Source organism: Anabrus simplex, chromosome 14, assembly GCF_040414725.1.
Source record: "Anabrus simplex isolate iqAnaSimp1 chromosome 14, ASM4041472v1, whole genome shotgun sequence".
In the NCBI taxonomy this organism is placed as follows: Eukaryota; Metazoa; Arthropoda; class Insecta; order Orthoptera; family Tettigoniidae; genus Anabrus; species Anabrus simplex.
The window spans coordinates 77219297-77242177 of NC_090278.1; the positions used below are offsets into that span (position 1 = coordinate 77219297).

The following is a 22881-nucleotide window of genomic DNA, read 5'->3' on the forward strand; positions in this document are numbered from 1 at the left end:
TTCCTTTAAAAATAAAAATATACATATTTCTTGTAAATAATAATTCTTTATCCGATGACGCATGGAGGTTCTGGGAATGTCCATTTTCGCCAACAGCTTCCTTGTCGATTTTCCTGGTGAATGAAGCAATGATGCATTTAAGCGTTCAGTTGTCATATTTCTTGGGTCTTCCACTGCGTGACGCATCTGACACAGACCCATTAACAAAGGTCTTTATTTTCAGTTTCCGAAGGTTAGCCTACGTTAGAACTTCTTTAATGATGCGATTAAAAAACGTTTTCCCTAATTTCATCATATGTCTCAACCGTTCGTTCCTTTTCGTGCACCCATACGCTGAGAAGAAGACGTTCTTCAATTTGAATCTGCTTGGTAACTGTCGTCAGAACCACAAGCAAAACAGAACACGATCAAATACCGTATTTTCATAAAGTGACGCTTATCAATCAATCAATCAATGATCTGCATTTAGGGCGGTCGCCCAAGTGGCAGATTCCCTATCTCCCTTTTACCTAATCTTTTCTTAAATGATTGCAAAGAATTTGGAAATTTATTGAACATCTTCTTCTTCTTAATCTGTTTACCCTCCAGGATTGGTTTTTACCTCGGACTCAGCGAGGGATCCCACCTCTACCGCCTCAAGGGCAGTGTCTTGGAGCGTGAAATTTCGGGTCGGGGGTTACAAATGGGGAGGAGGACTAGTACCTCCCCCAGGTTGCCTTGCCTCACGTGCTATGCTGAACAGGGGCCTTAGCGGGAGATGAGAAGATTGGAAGGGATCGACAAGGAAGAGGGAAAGAAGCGCCCGTGGCCTTAAGTCACGCATCATCCCGGCATTTGCCTGGAGTAGAAGTGGGAAAGCACTGAAAACCACTTGGGAATCGAACCCACCTCTACTCAGTTGACCTCCCGAGGTTGAGTGGACTCCGTTCCAGCCCTCGTACCACTTTTCAAATTTCGTGGCAGAGACGGGAATTGAACCCGGGCCTCCGGGGGTGGCAACTGATCACGCTAACTACTACACCACAGAGGCGGACTATTGAACATCTCCTTTGGTAAATTATTCCAATCCCTAACTCCTCTTGTTGTAAACGAATATTTACCCCAATTTGTACTCTTGAATTCCAGTTATTGGTATCCTTAGTATTGTATTGTATTTATTAGTGAACAAAACAGGCATTCAGCCCCGAATACATGTTCACAATAATAGTAATAAATAACAAATAAAATTAATAAGAATAGTCCAACCTGAGCCACCCCTCTCCCCTATATACTAAATAACATCAAATGAAATAAACAATACCGTCCCGGTTTTATACTAGAACCAACTCCATCTACATCAATTCACAACAGCCTGGTCAATGTTTACATTCTACTGCTGGTGTTACAACTCCATGCTTGTTATCACTCTCACGTACTCAGCCTTCTTACTTCAGCATTTTCTTCACCTCTATTGTTCCCTGACCTACTCCAGCATAAGCTGCAAGCGCAGCATTACCAGGTTGCATTCCAAACCCGCCATTACATGATTGCATACCAACCCGGCCATCCTATTCCGTCATTGCGTTCCAATCAACCATACCGCAACTTTTACCAATCTGCGTTAACATTGCTTCATTTCATTTCATTCCGTCATAACACCCATAATAAAATTACCTCTCATCTCCAGAAATTTCGACAATGAATAACAAATACCAATCACGCCTCCAAAAATTTTGGCCAGCAATACTCCAACACCCATTTTAGCAATACCACACCAACCCTACCTCATATACCACCTCTACTTCTTCTTCACCTTCTGCCATCCACCATCTTGTACCACCACTTCTCCAACACCACATTTCAACCCTATAACATATCATAATTTAATACTTCATACCAGCTCTACTCCTTCCACAAATACACTCACCTTCTGCCATCCACCATCTTATACCACCACTTCTCTCACACCACATTTCCACCCTATAACATATCATAACTTACATTTACCATACACTCATACTCATCCTACCCGTCATAATTACCTACTGAAGACTCCATCTTCTACCAAACCAAAATTTACAAATAGCCGAGTTACATTACTACATCTCCATACCTTTCCAACACCACATTTCAACATATACCACCTCTACTTCCAACACCACATTTCAGCCCTAACACGCACTCGTCTGCCATCACTCAGCATTTATACCAGTCACCAATACAATACAAAATGATAATAAACTCACCTGTTTCCAGCCCCAAAAATTAAATAGCTATCAACACCACATCTCAACCCTATAACATATCATACTAAGCCTCCAATACTTCCAACACCACACTTCAGCATACCAGCTCTACTCCTTCCACAAATGCACTTACCTTCTGCCTTCCACCACCTTATACCACCACTTCTCCAACACCACATTTCAACCCTATAACATATCATAACTACATCTCCATACCTTTCCAACACCACATTTCAACATATACCACTTCTACTTCCAACACCACAATCCAGCCCTAACACACACTCATCTGCCATCACTCAGCATTTATACCAGACACCAATACAATCTCAGTACCACCATCTCTACTTCTTCTACAAATACACTCACCTTCTGCCATCCACCATCTTATACCACCACTTCTCCAACACCACATTTCAACCCTATAACACATCATAATTTGCTCAATTTGCCATACACTCATACTCATCCTAATATCCATCATAATTTCCTACCAAAAACTCCATCTTCCCCCAAACCAAAATTTACAAATAGCCAAATTACAACACTTATCCAACACCACATTTACCATCACTCCTCCAGCTCCAAATATCAACAAACTGTCATCCACCATCTTATACCACCACTTCTCCAACACCACATTTCAACCCTATAACATATCATAACTACATCTCCATACCTTTCCAACACCACATTTCAACATATACCACCTCTACTTCCAACACCTCAATTCAGCCCTAACACACACTCATCTGCCATCACTCAGCATTTATACCCTACACCAATGCAATCTCAGTACCTCCATCTCTACTTCTTCTACAAATATATCTTCTATCTCTCCCTGCGCTCCAACCCAACTTCTGATCGAGGTACTCATAGGTTAACACTGGCCTTACTTTTATACCCTGATCTTGTCTAACTACACCACTACACTCAGCTCTCTCCGCTTCTTGTTGCTCACTCTCCTTTCCCCCATCACCCCTTTGATCTTCAGCCTCTCTCCTGCATTGCCCGTCCACTGCTCTTTCCTTACCGTTGTTCATACTTCCACTTAGCACCTCGTTCTGTCTCTCTTGACACTTTTCAGTACTACTTCCTATAATTACACTTCTACCCTCGTTATCTTTCACTTGCCTATTATCTTCCACTCGTTTGTCATCCCCGTTATTCACTACACTTCTCTTAGCCTCCTCATCTTGTTTCATCCTTCGTTCTAGGTCCATCAGTCTATTCACCGACCATACTCTCCTCCATCTGTTGCCTGTCACCACTAATTCCTGTCCTCTGATGACTGCATTCAACCCTTGCTGCCTAGCTCGTATCATGTGTTTTTTAAGAGTTTTTTCATTCCTCCACTCTTCAGCTCCTATGTCCCTCCTTATCCATATTTTTTCTCCTTGCACGTTACCTGCATTACGCACCACTGTATCAGCCATCAGTGTAGAAAATAATTGCACTTTGATAGGCCTATTACCTCTAAATCTTCCCACTCTTGTCACATCATCAATGTCCACTTCACTAAAATTTATTTTCATTTTACCCTGAATTAAGTCCACTACTTTATAAACTATACTCGTCTTATCTTCCTTCTTACCCTCTTGCACTCCATATATAAACAAGCATTTATTTCTGCGACTTCGGGTGTTAACAACTACGTCGGCTTTCAGTTTCGATACCTCCTCTTGCAATCTCCCTATCTCCTCTCTTAATGCTGAAACTTCTTCACCATTTCTTCTCACCTGTGAAGCTGTGTCTTCTATCTTTTCCTGAAACCACCCCTTCATTTTTTCAAACTCCCTCGTTTGTTCCTTGATCATGTTCTTGATTTGTTCGAGGGGACATGTCTCTGCTACCACCTCTGTTACGATTTTTCTGATTGTTTCCATGTCTTCCCAGCTCATATTTCCTCTGTAAGTCGGACCTGGGTTCAGTTCTACTCCCCCAATCCAAAGCAATATCAAAATCACCGCTGCAGAAAGTATAAAGTATCCTATTTTATCCAGTTCTATTCTGCATCTTCTTGTCTTCACTTCTTCTTTCTTCTTCCTTCCCTCCCAACCACCTATGCTCGCCCTGTACTGCTCTGTACCAATCATTGCCTGTAAGCACCTCGCTGACTTCCAACACTCCTCACTTACACTACCTTCTCCCACTCCAGGGACCCTCCACTCCGTACGTCTGCACTCGCCGGTGGCTCTAGGTGAACGGTATCCTTAGTAGATTGAGGTATAAATTCTCTCGTGGACTTCTGCGGGGTGTTTACTGTGCTCTTATTGAAAGCCACATCTCTTATATGATACATGTCTGGGCATGCTGTAATAAATAATTACCGGGTGAGTTGGCCGTGCGGTTAGGGGCGCGCGACTGTGAGCTTGCATCCGGGAGATAGTGGGTTCGAATCCCACTGTCAGCAGCCCTGAAGATGGTTTCCTGTGGTTGCCCATTTTCACACCAGGCAAATGCTGGGGCTGTACCTTACTGAAGCCCACGGCCGCTTCCTTCCAACTCCTAGGCCTTTCCTATCCCATCGTCATCATAAAACCTATCTGTGTCGGCGCGACGTAAAGCCACTATCAAGAATAAATAAATAAATAAATAAATAAATAAATAAATAAATAAATAAATAAATAAATAAATAAATAAATATTTCGAAAGGTGTGGGGGTAGCGTGGCTGCCTCATACCCGGAGGCTCCAGGTTCGATTCCCGGCCAGGTCAGGGATTTTTACCTGCATCTGAGGGCTGGTTCGTGGTCCACTCAGCCTAAGTGATTAGAATTGAGGAGCTATCTGACGGTGAGATAGCGGTCGCGGTCTAGAAAACCAAAAATAACGGCCGAGAGGACTCGTCCTACTGACCACACGACACCTTTTAATCTGCAGGCCTTCGGGCTGAGCAGCGGTCGCTGGGTAGGCCATGGCCCTGCGGTGCTGTTCCGCCATGAGTTTTTTTAGAGGTCCTTAGGAAGGGAGCATTAAAATAATTTTCTAATTGCCCATTCTGACACTAACTAAAGATTCGTATTAAGCAATGTAATATATTATCATTTCCAAATCTCCGCATAAATGCTCTATAAACTTCAAAATAAATTAGTCTGCTCAAACACATTCAGATTCATTCTAAAAGTTATAGAGGATTTAGCGCCCCCCCCTCCCCCGCCTACGGTATAATTTGAATTTTGCGAAGTTGTTTTTATTTAATTAAATTATACGTAACAGCTTTTATTTTCTACATTTAAAAAGGAGGCTGTGTCACAAAAGTTGGCTAGGGATGAGTAGTAGTATAGTGACTATAGGATAGTAAGAAAAAATAGTAGGCCTAAACATTGCATATATTAGCTCTATGTAATGGAGATTTCTTTCCCAGTATTAGACTATTGCTACAAACGTTTGACACCCAGCCAGTCACAACAGCCTCTGCAGATAGAAGTTTAGCGGCCCTACGTAAGCTAAAAACTTAGAAGTACAATGGGAGAGAACTGGCTTAAAAGGCCTTGCATTAGCAAACATCCATAAGGAAAGAGCAATAAATGTTGAGGATCTCTTTAAGTCAAAACCACGAAGGCTAGATATTTCTAACTGGTCAAATATTGAATGATGTGAACTGCTAATACGCAGCTAGCTAGGAATGGGAACTAGGGCTCAAGAAAAGGTTCGCGTACTATACTTAGTAACGTTGATGCAGTACTTTAAACATTATGTAACGGAATTTTGTGGTGAAACAAATATCAAATTACCTTAACTAGCGTTTACTATACCATAACAATTTCCTTAAATTAAATTTGGGAAATTTCATCATTACGGAAGTAAAGTGTCCCAATTACTCATTGTTTTTGCTTTGTGGTATTTTTTTTTTTTTTACTCACTCACTACTGATCTGCATTTAGGGCAGTCGCCGAGGTAGCAGATTCCCCATCTGTTATTTTCGTAGCCTTTTCTTAAATGATAGCAAAGAAATTGGAAATTTATTGAACATCTTCCGTGGTCAGTTATTCCAATCCCTAACTCCTCTTCCTATAAACGAATATTTGCCCCAATTTGTCCTCTTGAATTCCATCTTTACCTTCATATTGTGATCTTTTCCACTTTTAAATACACCACTCAAATTCGTCTACTAATGTCATTCCATGCTATCTCTCCACTTACAGCTCGGAACATACCACTTAGTCGAGCAGCTCGTCTCCTTTCTCCCAAGTCTTCCCAGCCCAAACTTTGCAGCATTCTTGTAACGCTACCCTCATGCCGGACATCACCCAGAAGAAATCGAGCTGCTTTTCTTCGGATTTTTTTTTCATTTAGCCCAGTTTTTTTTAATTTTTTTTTTTTTTAAGTTAGCCCCTCTCTATGGCATACCAAACTTTGCATTCTCTGTAAGTGTACATTGATCTCATATCATCATTTTCACACATAATCACTCGTTTCACTCAGACAGAATTGCGAAAAGCACTTCAGGAGATTCTGCTGGTAAGTAGTTTCAAATGTACCTTTTGATGCAGCATCCTTTATGTCTTTGAGGAGATCAAATATTTTGAAGGAAAAAAAAAACCATAGTTAATTAAAGAACTAGGCCAACTTATCGACCCGACAATGAACTCGTGATCCCGCGAGGACAGCCATCAGAAATGCGCCAGAGGCAAGGTCAGTGTGATCAGAGATCACAGCGCTTCCAGTGGACAGAACTGGCATCTGCGATGTAGTCCAGCGAGCAAGGGAAGGGAGTGTGCGAGCAGCAGAAGATTCTCTTTGAGAGTTGAGTTGAAAGCCGCCGCGTGGGGAATGATGTCGGTGTGTTCCAGGTAGTGTGGAGTTTAACGCACACAGGACAAAACATTATTTTGTCGCTTCTGTTTTTCGTTGGCTCACTTCCGCTAAGTAGCCATGGGATAACATCTATACTAATTATCCACTGTGCAGCATTCCGACAGAGAAATCTTTAACCTGTAAATAAGAAGACATTTAAAAAAGACGTGTGATCTCTTAACTTTGTATCAGTGTTTACTTCTTGTAATTTATACAGTAGATTCTATATTTTGCGATTAATATTTCTTTTAAAATATACAAAGGTACTGGCTGTGTATTTTTGAAAGTATTTTTTAAGAATTAATCTTGAACGCTGTAAAAAGTAGTTGCTTTAGGTAACGTTTTTGTCTGCAGAATAAAGCCTTCACAGATGCTTTATTAATTATTATCTAAAGGGACTTAAGTTTGACACAACATAACCCAAATCAACGAGTGGTTCATTTTCGCTTGTGATATTCATACCGTATTGCCTTCAAGACTTTCGTCAAGGATTAATTACATTTTTTTACTGAAGCAAGATTTCTACAGCCTGATAAACATTTTGCTTATTATACAGTCAGTGTAGCGGTACAGTAGGAAGTGATTCTGTGTGTGAAGAAAGCTGTTTGTGTACCTGTGTGCTAAATTTGTTACATCTTAACACTGTTCTTTAAAAATGGATAACACCAAGAAACAAGATAATCCCAATCCGAGGGCCAAGGCTAATCCACTGTCTGTCCTCATCTTCTGGTAAGTAGCTCTACTTTATAATTAGGACACACTGTGTTTATCAAGTTGTTTCCCTTCATGTTTTTTTTTTTTCTGCCAGTCAAAAAGGGTTTACACATGCTGGCACTGTATCCTGAATGCCATGTGGTTTGTGGCAGCTGATACGTTGAACCCTGAGAATGCTGATTCATCTTACTGTAGCGTCTGTCCGTGCATTCATTTTCATTGTGATGTTTCAGGGTTGGTAGTATAGCCTACAAGAGATTTTCTCAAGCCGTAGCTATTAGATTGCAGTCGGGAGATAGTGGGTTCGAACCCCACTATCGACAGCCCTGAAGATGGTTTTCCGTGATTTCCCATTTTCACACCAGAGTCAAATGACGGGCTGTACCTTAAGGTCACGGTCGCTTTCTTCCCACTCCTAGCCCTTTCCTATCCCATCGTCACTATAAGACCTATCTGTGTCTGTGTGACGTAAAGCAAGTTGTGATGTTCTCAAGCTTTTCTGAGATTGTACTCCCTTCCCCGTCACTCATACTAAGTTAAAAGTTTGATGTGCCTCCTCGATCAAATTTCTCTGAATGACAGGTTTTAACCCGCGAGTGGTCGCACGTGAGAATTTCTCTCACATTAAACTTCATTTAAAATAAATATATCTTCCACAATTTTTCGGGGCGTAAGACTGAAATGAATTACGGAAATGAGACGTAAAGACTGCGTTATACATTTTGGATTTAAAAAAAAGAAATCATTATCCGTATATTACAGAAACAAATTACTCCTTAATGAAAATTAGTCATTAGTTCAGTCACATTTCAATACGTAACACAAGAGTGCCGAGCTGAATGGCTCAGGCGGTTAAGGCACTGGCAAATTGGCAGGTTCGACCAATTGTATTTGTAGGTGCTTCGATACGTCAGCCGTAGATTTACTAGCATGTAAAATAACTCCCGTGGGACAAAATTTCGGCACCTCGGCATCTGTGAAAACCGTAAAAAGTAGTTAATACAGAACTTTCTGACAGACGCAATACGAATGCAAGAATAAAGTACAATAGGTTTTCTCTTTAACACTTGAGTTAGCTGGAGTTTCTAACAGCGCTTATTACTCAGCTTTCTTCCTCGACTCATAATTTTTGAAGGCTCATTTATAAGTAGGTCTTAACTGCAAATGGTGGACGTTTCGAACGTGACTTGAGTCAAATACTAACGCCGTTTTAAAGCTTCCTTCTCGACTTGAACATGACACCAACGCGACTGACGACGGTTATAAACTCAATTAGCAGAGGGAACAGTCACCTCCCTTGCATCACTGAGAAGTAATCTCGCAATACAAAATAATGTGAGAGAAAATCTTATATAGCGACCACTCGGGGGTTAAAAGTACCTGGCTGATGTTGACAATAACAATAATAATAATAATAATAATAATAATAATAATAATAATAATAATAATAATAATAATAATAATAATAATAATTTGGACGAAAGGCGAACTGCAGACCTTTATAGTCACACAGATAGTTTCATCAATACTTTATGGAGGAGGCGTTTCATTTTTTGGACAGATTTTTAGAATGGAGCAAGAAGATTATTCAATATAAATCCGCAAACAAGAGAATAAACTGGCTGGAGGAAACAAGAGGGGACCTAAATGAATTGAACATCAGGGAAGACATCATGAGAAATAGCGAGCCGGGCTCAGTAGCTCAAACGGTTGAGGCGCTGGCCTCCTGAACCAAACTTGGCAGGTTCGATACTGGCTCAGTCCGGTGGTATTTAAACGTGCTCACACACATCAATCTCGTGTCGGTAGATTTACTAGCGCGTAAAAGAACTCCTGCGGGACAAGATTCCGGCACCTTGGCGTCTCCGAAAACCTTCAGAAGTTGTTAGTGGGACGTGAAAATATTATTATTATTATTATTTTGCTATTGGCTTTACGTCGCACCGACACAGATAGGTCTTATGGCGACGATGGGACAGGAAAGGGCTAGGACTGGGAAGGAAGCAGCCGTGGCCTTAATTAAGGTACAGCCCCAGCATTTTCCTGGTGTGAAAATGGGAAACCACGGAAAACCATCTTCAGGGGCTGCCGACAGTGGGGTTCGAACCACCTATCTCCCGAATACTGGATACTGGTCGCACTTAAGCGACTGCAGCTATCGAGCTCGGTTATTATTATTATTATTATTATTATTATTATTATTATTATTATTATTATTAGAAATCGCGAAGTCTTCAGGGCTTCAGTAAATAAACACACATTTGTGGAGAAAACTAGCAGCAGGACTGGTACAAAGTAGTCAGAAGAGGCAACACAGTGAGTTCATGATGAGATTTTGGAAGAATAGGAAGGCGAAAGTCATCAAGCCAATGAACAAGTTCCAATGCGCTCTATGAGGTGGTGGTGGTGATTATTGTTTTAAGAGGAAGTACAACTAGGCAACCATCCTCTATATAACACTAATCAGAGGGAAAACATGGAAGGGATCCGACACTTCGAAAAATGAAGATGTCGGTCAAAGAAAGACAAGGGCCACGAAGGGCGTGAAAATGAAAGACTCCCTAGCCCTCGCAAATCTAATAGCGTCGGGGTCGGAAAAGGACAAGAGTTGACCAAGGGAGGTCGGATAGGATAGATGAAAGTGAGGAGCCTGGCACAAGTGGAAGCAATGCCAGGACTCAGCTAAGGGCCCCGTGGTCGCCAAACCACGCTCCAAAGTAGAGAGCCCATTGGGCCCCTTTTAGTCGCCTCTTATTACAGGCAGGGGATACCGTGGGCGTTATTCTACCGCCCCCACCCACAGGGGGATGCGCTCTATGAATGGACATAGTTCGTCTCTGTGGTTCAGTGGTTAGTATGATTAGTTGCCACCCCCGGAGGCCCTGGTTCGATTCCCAGCTCTACCACGAAATTTAAAAAGTGGTACGAGGAGGTCAATTGAGTAGAGGAGGGGGTTCGATTCCCAATTCAGCCATCCTTGAAGTGATTTTTCGTGGTTTCCCACTTCTCCTCCAGGCAAATGAAAGAATGGTACCTAACTTAAGACTACGGCTGCTTCCTTCCCTCTTTGTCTATCTCTTCCGATTTTCCCATCCCGCACAAGGTCCCTGTTCAGCATAACAGGTGAGGCCGCCTGGGCGAGGCACTAGCTCTCTACCCTAGTTGTATCCCCCGACCCAAAGTCTCACGCTCCAGGACATTGCTCTTAAGGCGTTAGAGGTAGGATCCCTCTCTGAGTCCGAGGGAAAAACCAACCCTGGACGTTAAACGGATTAAGAAATAATAATAATAATAATAATAATAATAATAATAATAATAATAATAATAATCACAATCATCATCACACAGAATGGATGACAACAGGTTAACCAAACAGATCACCAAATATCTTTGGAGCAAGAAGTCAACAAGAACCTGGATTCATGAAGTCAAGCAAGATTTGGAAAGAAACAACACAAGGGAAGAAGAAGAAGAAGCAACAGAGAGAGAGAGAGATGTTTAGAAAGTGTTCATAATGGAAGGAATCCAAGGTCGGGAGGGAAAGAAAACAGGCTCAAAATGGTCTGAGGAGAGAAAAGAGAAGGATAGTGATCAGACAGAGTGCTGGAGGAGGAACAAGGAACAACATAGGATGAAGCATCGAAATTGTCTCGTGGTACTTAGAAGACCTTAACGGAATAATAATAATAATAATAATAATAATAATAATAATAATAATAATAATAATAATAATAATAAAAAACATCTTCATTATTGACTGTTATGCCTTTCAGCGTTCAGTCTGCAAGCGTCTGTGAATTTACTAAATGCGGCCACAATTCTCTCAAATGGAAGTGGGACTCCCACGAACCTACTACACTGGCGTAGCAGGGGGAGAGGTGATACTCCCAGGTGCCGGAAAGGGGGGGGGGGCCTAACCGGCTTGCCGGCGGACTTGAGGGAAATAAAATACCTCTCGCGGACCAAACACACAACCACCCGACTGTGGATGGGGGACGCAGACGAAGAATTCACCCATGGTATCCTCTGCCTGTCGTAAGAGGCGACTAAAAGGGGCGACCAAGGGATGATCAAATTAGAACCATGAAACTACTTGTGATTAGTACCACCAGTCGCTTTTACATGCGCGTAGTACCACAATGTTGGGTACCAAATAGGTTTGTGATTAGCAGCAAACGAGGGCTAGACGGCTTTTACAGTACCTGTGATTAGTACCACTATATGAGCGACACCACGGGATAGTACGAGTCCCTGTGGTTAGTACCCTTATGTGATGAACACTATAGGTTTGCGTCGCCTGTAAATGGCGCCGCAATGTGCGAAACAGCGGTCTGTAATACATGTGCGAATTTCCTTACCTGTGAGTAGTACCATAATGTGTGGAATACCGCGAGTCTACGCTACTCTTGATTAGTACCGCTACATGACAAATACCTGGTTCTACTTTCCTAGCGATAAGTACCATTGTGAGGGGCCGTTGACTTGGATATTGGACCCCCTTTGACTAAAAGTATCATCGATTCAGTATTGTGCCTTAGAAGCAGTCCCTTGGTCAGTAATACTATTGTTTTACGCCAGCTTCTGTGCACGTGAGGCACTGTGGGTCGGTTCCACTGATCGTTTTAAATTCATATCCATCCATCGATTCATTCTTCGTCCTCGCGTTTTGAATTGTGGTCAGTGGATGTTTTTGGGGATTTTAATTTGTCATTTCATTTCGTCTCATTTCGTACCATTAAGAGCCGATGATCTAGATGTTAGGCCCTTTTAAACAACAAGCAACATCATCATCACGAAGTGGGACTCTGTTACTTTTGTAAATTATGTGAAGCAGGACGCTACCCTACTTACTCAGAGTCCCACTAAGCAGTGATCATCTCTGCTCTAGCAGGTTAGGGACCACCGGTTGATTGCATAGTCCTAGCCAACTGAGGGCCATCGCTCAGAATATGTGGGAAATACCTACTCCTGTTCCATAGCTACTGGTATCCCGACCCTGAGTACCACTCAGCCGTTGTCTATGGTTCACAAACTAGGACGACCGAGCTCGATAGCTGCAGTCGCTTAAGTGCGGCCAGTATCCAGTATTCGGGAGATAGTAGGTTCGAACCCCACTGTCGGCAGCCCTGAAAATGGTTTTCCGTGGTTTCCCATTTTCACACCAGGCAAATGCTGGGTCTGTACCTTAATTAAGGCCACGGCCGCTTCCTTCCCACTCCTACCCCTTTCCTGCCCCATCGTCGCCATAAGACCTATCTGTGTCGGTGCGACGTAAAGCAACTAGCAAGCAAATTAGGACGTGACTACAGTGCAGGCGGGTGAGTGTTTTCAGTCGATGAAACGGAGGAAGCCGGACAATGCCAGTGAAGGACTTGGCGACAGAAACATACGTCTGTTTCCTTCGTAACAGCTGTTAGAGAAGGAAGGATGTGGTTAGAAGAGAAATAGCAATCAGTCGCTTTCCGCGACAATGAATTTCCTGCAATGTAGAATTGTCATCCAGCAGACATGTCATCTTGTTTATCTAATGCTGATATTCCTCGCCATATAAGCGTATATACTCTTTCTCCTCTGTCAATACTGAAGGTAGTCATTTATAGTTATTTCTAACTGTTACGTTCGATCCACTGTTGCTAACCATACAGTTTAGGGACCCTCCTTGCCGATACGACGTCTTACAGTTATACTGTTAATCTTGCACGTTGGCACTATACAGTCATGTTCTTTTTTCTTCTTTTTTTCGTGACATGCGAAATGTACTTCCTGCCACTGCCGTGTTGTGAAAATCACTAGTGTTACATTTGCGGGTATAAGTAAAGCATATTTTCTTTTTTCTGTAGGATTGTAAAACTGTTCGGGTAATACCAGGTAAGTAGAATGGTGGCAAGTTCGAATAATGCATTTATTAACGTAGTTGGTGTGAAATGACGAGCACTGCATATTCGTCCATTTCGTATGTATAGAATTCAACTAGGACCTAAAAGAACTCCGATAGTAACTTACTTCCTCTATAAAGATCAGTTCAGTTGAAATAGAAAGAAATGTCGTTATTAACTTAATTTAATGTAACCTAAACTTGCCTTGTCACGAATGTCATACGGTTTGCAGCCTTAGCTTTTTTGTATTCTTATTGACTTAACGGCAGCAGTACATGTAATATGTTTGCTTTTGTGTATTATTACAGCGTGGTTTCTCTTCAGTCCGACAAACGCCGAAGAATACGGTTATAGTAATGAATATATCGAAATGAAATGTCGTATGGCTTTTAGTGCCAGGATATCCCAGGACGGGTTCGGCTCGCCAGGTGCAGGTCTTTCTATTTGACTCCCGTAGGCGACCTGCGCGTCGTGATGAGGATGAAATGATGATGAAGACAACACATACACCCAGCCCCCGTGCCATTGGAATTAACCAATTAAGGTTAAAATCCCCGACCCGGCCGGGAATCGAACCCGGGACCCTCTGAACCGAAGGCCAGTACGCTGACCGTTCAGCCGACGAGTCGGACATATATCGAAATAAATATATAACATTAAATTGAGTGGGGGTGATTGAGAGAGTGTATATTTCTTTAATTACGATTTGTTACACCAATCAACCTTGTTGTCCCTGAAAATGCCTTTATATCATTGAGAAGGAACATGCAATAACCAAAACGTGCAACAAAAAACACAGAGTAATGCAAAGCCTGTAATATGTAGTAACCAAAATATACAACACGAAGGACAGAGTAATGCAGCCTGTAATATGCAGTAACCAAAACGTACAACACGAAACACAGAGTAATGCAAAGCCTGTAATATGCAGTAACCAAAATGTACAACACGAAACACAGAGTGATGCAAAGCCTGTAATATGCAGTAACCAAAATGTACAACACGAAACACAGAGTGATGCAAAGCCTGTAATATGCAGTAACCAAAATATACAACACGAAACACAGAGTAATGCAGCCTGTAATATGTAGTAACCAAAATGTACAACACGAAACACAGAGTAATGCAGCCTGTAATATGCAGTAACCAAAATATACAACACGAAGGACAGAGTGATGCAAAGCCTGTAATATGTAGTAACCAAAACGTACAACACGAAACACAGAGTAATGCAAAGCCTGTAATATGCAGTAACCAAAATATACAACACGAAGGACAGAGTGATGCAAAGCCTGTAATATGCAGTAACCAAAACGTACAACACGAAGGACAGAGTAATGCAGCCTGTAATATGTAGTAACCAAAATATACAACACGAAACACAGAGTGATGCAAAGCCTGTAATATGTAGTAACCAAAACGTACAACACGAAACACAGAGTGATGCAAAGCCTGTAACATGCAGTAACCAAAATATACAACACGAAGGACAGAGTGATGCAAAGCCTGTAATATGTAGTAACCAAAACGTACAACACGAAACACAGAGTGATGCAAAGCCTGTAATATGCAGTAACCAAAATATACAACACGAAGGACAGAGTGATGCAAAGCCTGTAACATGTAGTAACCAAAACGTACAACACGAAACACAGAGTGATGCAAAGCCTGTAATATGCAGTAACCAAAATGTACAACACGAAACACAGAGTAATGCAGCCTGTAATATGCAGTAACCAAAATGTACAACACGAAACACAGAGTAATGCAGCCTGTAATATGTAGTAACCAAAACGTACAACACGAAACACAGAGTGATGCAAAGCCTGTAATATGCAATAACCAAAACGTACAACACGAAACACAGAGTGATGCAAAGCCTGTAATATGCAGTAACCAAAATGTACAACACGAAACACAGAGTAATGCAGCCTGTAATATGCAGTAACCAAAATGTACAACACGAAACACAGAGTAATGCAAAGCCTGTAATATGCAGTAACCAAAACGTACAACACGAAGGACAGAGTAATGCAAAGCCTGTAATATGCAGTAACCAAAACGTGCAACACGAAACACAGAGTAATGCAAAGCCTGTAATATGCAGTAACCAAAACGTACAACACGAAGGACAGAGTAATGCAGCCTGTAACATGCAGTAACCAAAATGTACAACACGAAGGACAGAGTGATGCAAAGCCTGTAACATGCAGTAACCAAAATATACAACACGAAGGACAGAGTGATGCAAAGCCTGTAATATGCAGTAACCAAAACGTACAACACGAAGGACAGAGTAATGCAGCCTGTAATATGCAGTAACCAAAACGTACAACACGAAACACAGAGTAATGCAAAGCCTGTAATATGCAGTAACCAAAACGTACAACACGAAACACAGAGTGATGCAAAGCCTGTAACATGCAGTAACCAAAACGTACAACACGAAACACAGAGTGATGCAAAGCCTGTAATATGCAGTAACCAAAATATACAACACGAAGGACAGAGTGATGCAAAGCCTGTAATATGCAGTAACCAAAACGTACAACACGAAACACAGAGTAATGCAGCCTGTAACATGCAGTAACCAAAACGTACAACACGAAACACAGAGTAATGCAGCCTGTAACATGCAGTAACCAAAACGTACAACACGAAACACAGAGTGATGCAAAGCCTGTAATATGCAGTAACCAAAACGTGCAACACGAAACACAGAGTGATGCAAAGCCTGTAATATGCAGTAACCAAAACGTACAACACGAAACACAGAGTAATGCAGCCTGTAACATGCAGTAACCAAAACGTACAACACGAAACACAGAGTAATGCAGCCTGTAACATGCAGTAACCAAAACGTACAACACGAAACACAGAGTGATGCAAAGCCTGTAATATGCAGTAACCAAAACGTGCAACACGAAACACAGAGTGATGCAAAGCCTGTAATATGCAGTAACCAAAACGTACAACACGAAGGACGGAGTAATGCAGCCTGTAATATGCAGTAACCAAAACGTACAACACGAAGGACAGAGTGATGCAAAGCCTGTAATATGCAGTAACCAAAATGTACAACACGAAGGACAGAGTAATGCAAAGCCTGTAATATGCAGTAACCAAAATGTACAACACGAAGGACAGAGTGATGCAAAGCCTGTAATATGCAGTAACCAAAACGTGCAACACGAAACACAGAGTGATGCAAAGCCTGTAATATGCAGTAACCAAAACGTACAACACGAAGGACGGAGTAATGCAAAGCCTGTAATATGCAGTAACCAAAATGTACAACACGAAGGACAGAGTGATGCAAAGCCTGTAATATGCAGTAACCAAAATGTACAACACGAAGGACAGAGTAATGCAAAGCCTGTAATATGCAGTAACCAAAACGTACAACACGAAACACAGAGTAATGCAAAGCCTGTAATATGCAGTAACCAAAACGTACAACACGAAACACAGAGTGATGCAAAGCCTGTAATATGCAGTAACCAAAACGTACAACACGAAACACAGAGTAATGCAAAGCCTGTAATATGCAGTAACCAAAAAACACAGAGTGATGCAAAGCCTGTAATATGCAGTAACCAAAACGTACAACACGAAGGACAGAGTGATGCAAAGCCTGTAATATGTAGTAACCAAAACGTACAACACGAAACACAGAGTGATGCAAAGCCTGTAATATGCAGTAACCAAAACGTACAACACGAAGGACAGAGTGATGCAAAGCCTGTAATATGCAGTAACCAAAACGTACAACACGAAACACAGAGTGATGCAAAGCCTGTAATATGCAGTAACCAAAACGTACAACACGAAACACAGAGTAATGCAAAGCCTGTAATATGCAGTAACCAAAACGTACAACACGAAACACAGAGTGATGCAAAGCCTGTAATATGCAGTAACCAAAACGTACAACACGAAACACAGAGTGATGCAAAGCCTGTAATATGCAGTAACCAAAACGTACAACACGAAACACAGAGTAATGCAAAGCCTGTAATATGCAGTAACCAAAACGTACAACACGAAACACAGAGTGATGCAAAGCCTGTAATATGCAGTAACCAAAACGTACAACACGAAACACAGAGTGATGCAAAGCCTGTAATATGCAGTAACCAAAACGTACAACACGAAACACAGAGTAATGCAGCCTGTAATATGCAGTAACCAAAATGTACAACACGAAACACAGAGTAATGCAAAGCCTGTAATATGCAGTAACCAAAACGTGCAACACGAAACACAGAGTGATGCAAAGCCTGTAATATGCAGTAACCAAAACGTACAACACGAAACACAGAGTAATGCAGCCTGTAACATGCAGTAACCAAAACGTACAACACGAAACACAGAGTAATGCAAAGCCTGTAATATGCAGTAACCAAAACGTGCAACACGAAGGACAGAGTAATGCAAAGCCTGTAACATGCAGTAACCAAAACGTACAACACGAAACACAGAGTAATGCAGCCTGTAATATGCAGTAACCAAAATGTACAACACGAAACACAGAGTAATGCAAAGCCTGTAATATGCAGTAACCAAAACGTGCAACACGAAACACAGAGTGATGCAAAGCCTGTAATATGCAGTAACCAAAACGTACAACACGAAGGACAGAGTGATGCAAAGCCTGTAATATGCAGTAACCAAAACGTACAACACGAAACACAGAGTAATGCAAAGCCTGTAACATGCAGTAACCAAAACGTACAACACGAAACACAGAGTAATGCAGCCTGTAATATGCAGTAACCAAAACGTGCAACACGAAACACAGAGTAATGCAGCCTGTAACATGCAGTAACCAAAACGTACAACACGAAACACAGAGTGATGCAAAGCCTGTAATATGCAGTAACCAAAACGTACAACACGAAACACAGAGTAATGCAAAGCCTGTAATATGCAGTAACCAAAACGTGCAACACGAAACACAGAGTAATGCAGCCTGTAACATGCAGTAACCAAAACGTACAACACGAAACACAGAGTAATGCAAAGCCTGTAACATGCAGTAACCAAAACGTACAACACGAAACACAGAGTGATGCAAAGCCTGTAATATGCAGTAACCAAAACGTGCAACACGAAACACAGAGTAATGCAGCCTGTAACATGCAGTAACCAAAACGTACAACACGAAACACAGAGTAATGCAAAGCCTGTAACATGCAGTAACCAAAACGTACAACACGAAACACAGAGTGATGCAAAGCCTGTAATATGCAGTAACCAAAACGTACAACACGAAACACAGAGTGATGCAAAGCCTGTAATATGCAGTAACCAAAACGTGCAACACGAAACACAGAGTAATGCAGCCTGTAACATGCAGTAACCAAAACGTACAACACGAAACACAGAGTGATGCAAAGCCTGTAATATGCAGTAACCAAAACGTACAACACGAAACACGGAGAAATGCAACAACTTTGAGACGAAACACGAACTTTTGCCACAGTGTGTTCAATCTGTTCTGTCAATGTACTGCACAGTACAGTACGTAATAAACCTAGTACTGTTCAAAATGTCATCCACCATGATCACGGCATCGTTGGCTTCCGGCATGGTAAAGAGATCCTGCGTGACAAAATTTCGACACCCCGGCGCTTGTCAGTAACTAGCATTTATTATTGTCAGTACAATACAGGTACAGAGCTAACTGGGGCAACAAACCAAACTAAATGCAATTACTCTGTAACAAGCCACCGGAAAGTGCGGCTTTCTTATACCTATATACAGGGGGTTTCTATATTCTCATTACAGACTTGAAGGGCTTGCAGTGGGGACCAAGACGGTTAACTTTAGCATAGGAACTTGTGTGCGGAAATGCACCATCTTCCCGCTACCCGTAAAAAACCACCACAATACATGTTCAAATCTCCTACATTGTACGCGCCACTGACTAGAGTACGTACGTCATTGAACGATCACGTGATGTCTCATTCCCTTACAGGTTTGTTGACATTCCATGCCATTCTGTTGAGTGTGTGATACGCACGGAGACGTGTTGTACCTGCTTTTGTACTTGTGATCTTCGTTCATACTACAGTACATCAGTAATAATTTACTACGTAAACAGCAGTAAGCTGTACGTACAGTAGTTCATATGCACCAAAGATTTGGGCAATAGTGGATAGGTCGTTGTGGCCTGCACGTTCACCCGACTTGGCACCGCTAGATTACTACTTGTGGGGTCACATGAAAACTTAATTTACGAGACACCTGTGGAATCCGAGGAAGATCTACTGGCGCGGGTTATGGCTGCGGAGGATATTGCAGGACCAGGGAGTGGTGATCGTGTGTACACGCACTCACATTAATGGTGTCCCGACATAAACAATCAACACTGCCCTACTCCAGTACTGAACAGGAGGGGAGAGAGTAAAGGGATAGTGTTGAAGGCCTCTCCAGTACTGAAAAGGAGGGGAAGGGAGTGAACAGGTAGTGCTGAATACACAGTGTGTGTGTATTCCGGCGTTATATTGTAACATTGTAATAAGATGGCTCCTATCCTATCGCAGGTGAATCAAGGCCGTATTATTGGCATGTGGGAGGCTCACATGGTACCCCAAGCAATAGCACAAGCAATACCATGCAGTCTTAAGACAGTTTGGAGATGGATAGAAATATGGCAAGAACGAGGTGAAGAAGGATTGGTAGACCCGATATAACGCAGCTAGTATAAAATACTTTTCGGTTAAAAACCTCCTTTACCTCCTAATACTGTAATTATCAGAGTAAGTTACTTTTTATTTTTTTTAAATGTTAAAATGCTATTTGTTCGGGGCGTCGACCTATAGAGTACTTTTGCCCCTATTTGCACAATATACACTGACTGACAGAGCAAATGCAACACCAAGAAGGAGTGGTCAGACCTTTATGCAAGTTGCAGGGTAGACTGACGTCACTGAGGTATGCTCATGATGTGAAATGCGCCGCTGTGCTGCGCACGTAGCGAACGATAAATGGGACACGGCGTTGGCGAATGGCCCACTTCGTACCGTGATTTCTCAGCCGACAGTCATTGTAGAACGTGTTGTCGTGTGCCACAGGACACGTGTATAGCTAAGAATGCCAGGCCGCCGTCAACGGAGGCATTTCCAGCAGACAGACGACTTTACGAGGGGTATGGTGATCGGGCTGAGAAGGGCAGGTTGGTCGCTTCGTCAAATCGCAGCCGATACCCATAGGGATGTGTCCACGGTGCAGCGCCTGTGGCGAAGATGGTTGGCGCAGGGACATGTGGCACGTGCGACGGGTCCAGGCGCAGCCCGAGTGACGTCAGCACGCGAGGATCGGCGCATCCGCCGCCAAGCGGTGGCAGCCCCGCACGCCACGTCAACCGCCATTCTTCAGCATGTGCAAGACACCCTGGCTGTTCCAATATCGACCAGAACAATTTCCCGTCGATTGGTTGAAGGAGGCCTGCACTCCCGGCGTCCGCTCAGAAGACTACCATTGACTCCACAGCATAGACGTGCACGCCTGGCATGGTGCCGGGCTAGAGCGATTTGGATGAGGGAATGGCGGAACGTCGTGTTCTCCGATGAGTCACGCTTCTGTTCTGTCAGTGATAGTCACCGCAGACGAGTGTGGCGTTGGCGTGGAGAAAGGTCAAATCCGGCAGTAACTGTGGAGCGCCCTACCGCTAGATAACGCGGCATCATGGTTTGGGGCGCTATTGCGTATGATTCCACGTCACCTCTAGTGCGTATTCAAGGCACGTTAAATGCCCACCGCTACGTGCAGCATGTGCTGCGGCCGGTGGCACTCCCGTACCTTCAGGGGCTGCCCAATGCTCTGTTTCAGCAGGATAATGCCCGCCCACACACTGATCGCATCTCCCAACAGGCTCTACGAGGTGTACAGATGCTTCCGTGGCCAGCGTACTCTCCGGATCTCTCACCAATCGAACACGTGTGGGATCGCATTGGACACCGTTTGCAAACTCTGCCCCAGCCTGGTACGGACGACCAACTGTGGCAAATGGTTGACAGAGAATGGAGAACCATCCCTCAGGACACCATCCGCACTCTTATTGACTCTGTACCTCGACTTGTTTCTGCGTGCATCGCCGCTCGCCGTGGTCCTACATCCTACTGAGTCGATGCCGTGCGCATTGTGTAACCTGCATATCGGTTTGAAATAAACATCAATTATTCTTCCGTGCCGACTCTGTTTTTTCCCCAACTTTCATCCCTTTCGAACCACTCCTCCTTGGTGTTGCATTTGCTCTGTCAGTCAGTGTATGAACCTGTATCAATCAATACTGATGTGCATTTAGGGCAGTCGCCCAGGTGGCAGATTCCCTATCTGTTGCTTTCCTAGCCTTTTCCTTAAATGATTTCAGAGAAATTGGAAACTTATTGAACGTCTCCCTTGGTAAGTTATTTCAATCCCTAACTCCCCTTCCTATAAATGAATATTTGCCCCAGTTTGTCCTCTTGAATTCCAACTTCATCTTCATATTGTGATATTTCCTACTTTTATAAACGCCACTCAAACTTATGTATGTAATTGGAATTGCGGAAGTGTTGAGTGTTCAATGTGAGAAACGTTAAGGACGACACAAACACTCAGTCCCCAGGCCAGATATATAATAATTTACAATTAAAACCCCCTGACCCGGCCGGGAATCGAACCCGGGGCGGCCGGACGAGTGGGTAACCTAATGCTGTTCTTCAATACATCCGCCACTGTGCCCATTTCGATCACAACGAAGTCTTGTAGCGGGTTGTCTACATGCAGCAATGCGTTAAGCGAGAAGGTGAGTCATTGTGCCTTCGACACTACCCCTTCACTCTCTCCCCTTCTTTTCAGTACTGGAGTGGGGCAGTGTTGATTGTTTATGTCGGGACACCATTAATGTGCACGTCTGTACGAGAACAAGGTACGGAGGTTGGTGGTCGTCACATCGAGTCTCACATGTAATTGGACCCAGACGACAAACAGCAGGAGTCGGACAGAGCGGGAGCTGTAAACGTGTGTGTGTTGTGGTGGGTTTTTTCGGATAGCGGGAAGACGGTACTTTTTCGGACACAATTTTCCATGATAAATTTATTCGTGTTGGTCCCCACTGCAAGCCCTCTAAGTGTGTAATGGGAATTTCGGTACTCACAAGGTATCCTGAACAACCTCCGAAAGTTTGTCGGTCAATTAGAGACCAGCACTGTAAGCCAATGTTTCTCAAACTGTGGTACACGAGCTGCCTTCAGGGAAAAAGTGAAGAAGAATTAAAATA

At 42.8% G+C, this 22881-nt stretch overlaps 1 protein-coding gene across 1 annotated transcript in view; it reads left to right on the top strand.

Moving 5' to 3' along the window:
• The first annotated feature begins 7678 nt into the window (after nt 1–7678).
• LOC136885319 (ATP-binding cassette sub-family C member 4) overlaps nt 7679–22881 on the top strand; it is a 162267-nt gene continuing 147064 nt past the window's right edge. Inside the window, exon 1 of the mRNA XM_068230294.1 lies at nt 7679–7752. Within this exon, the coding sequence (XP_068086395.1) occupies nt 7679–7752 (74 nt within the window). The remainder of the gene's footprint in view (nt 7753–22881) is intronic.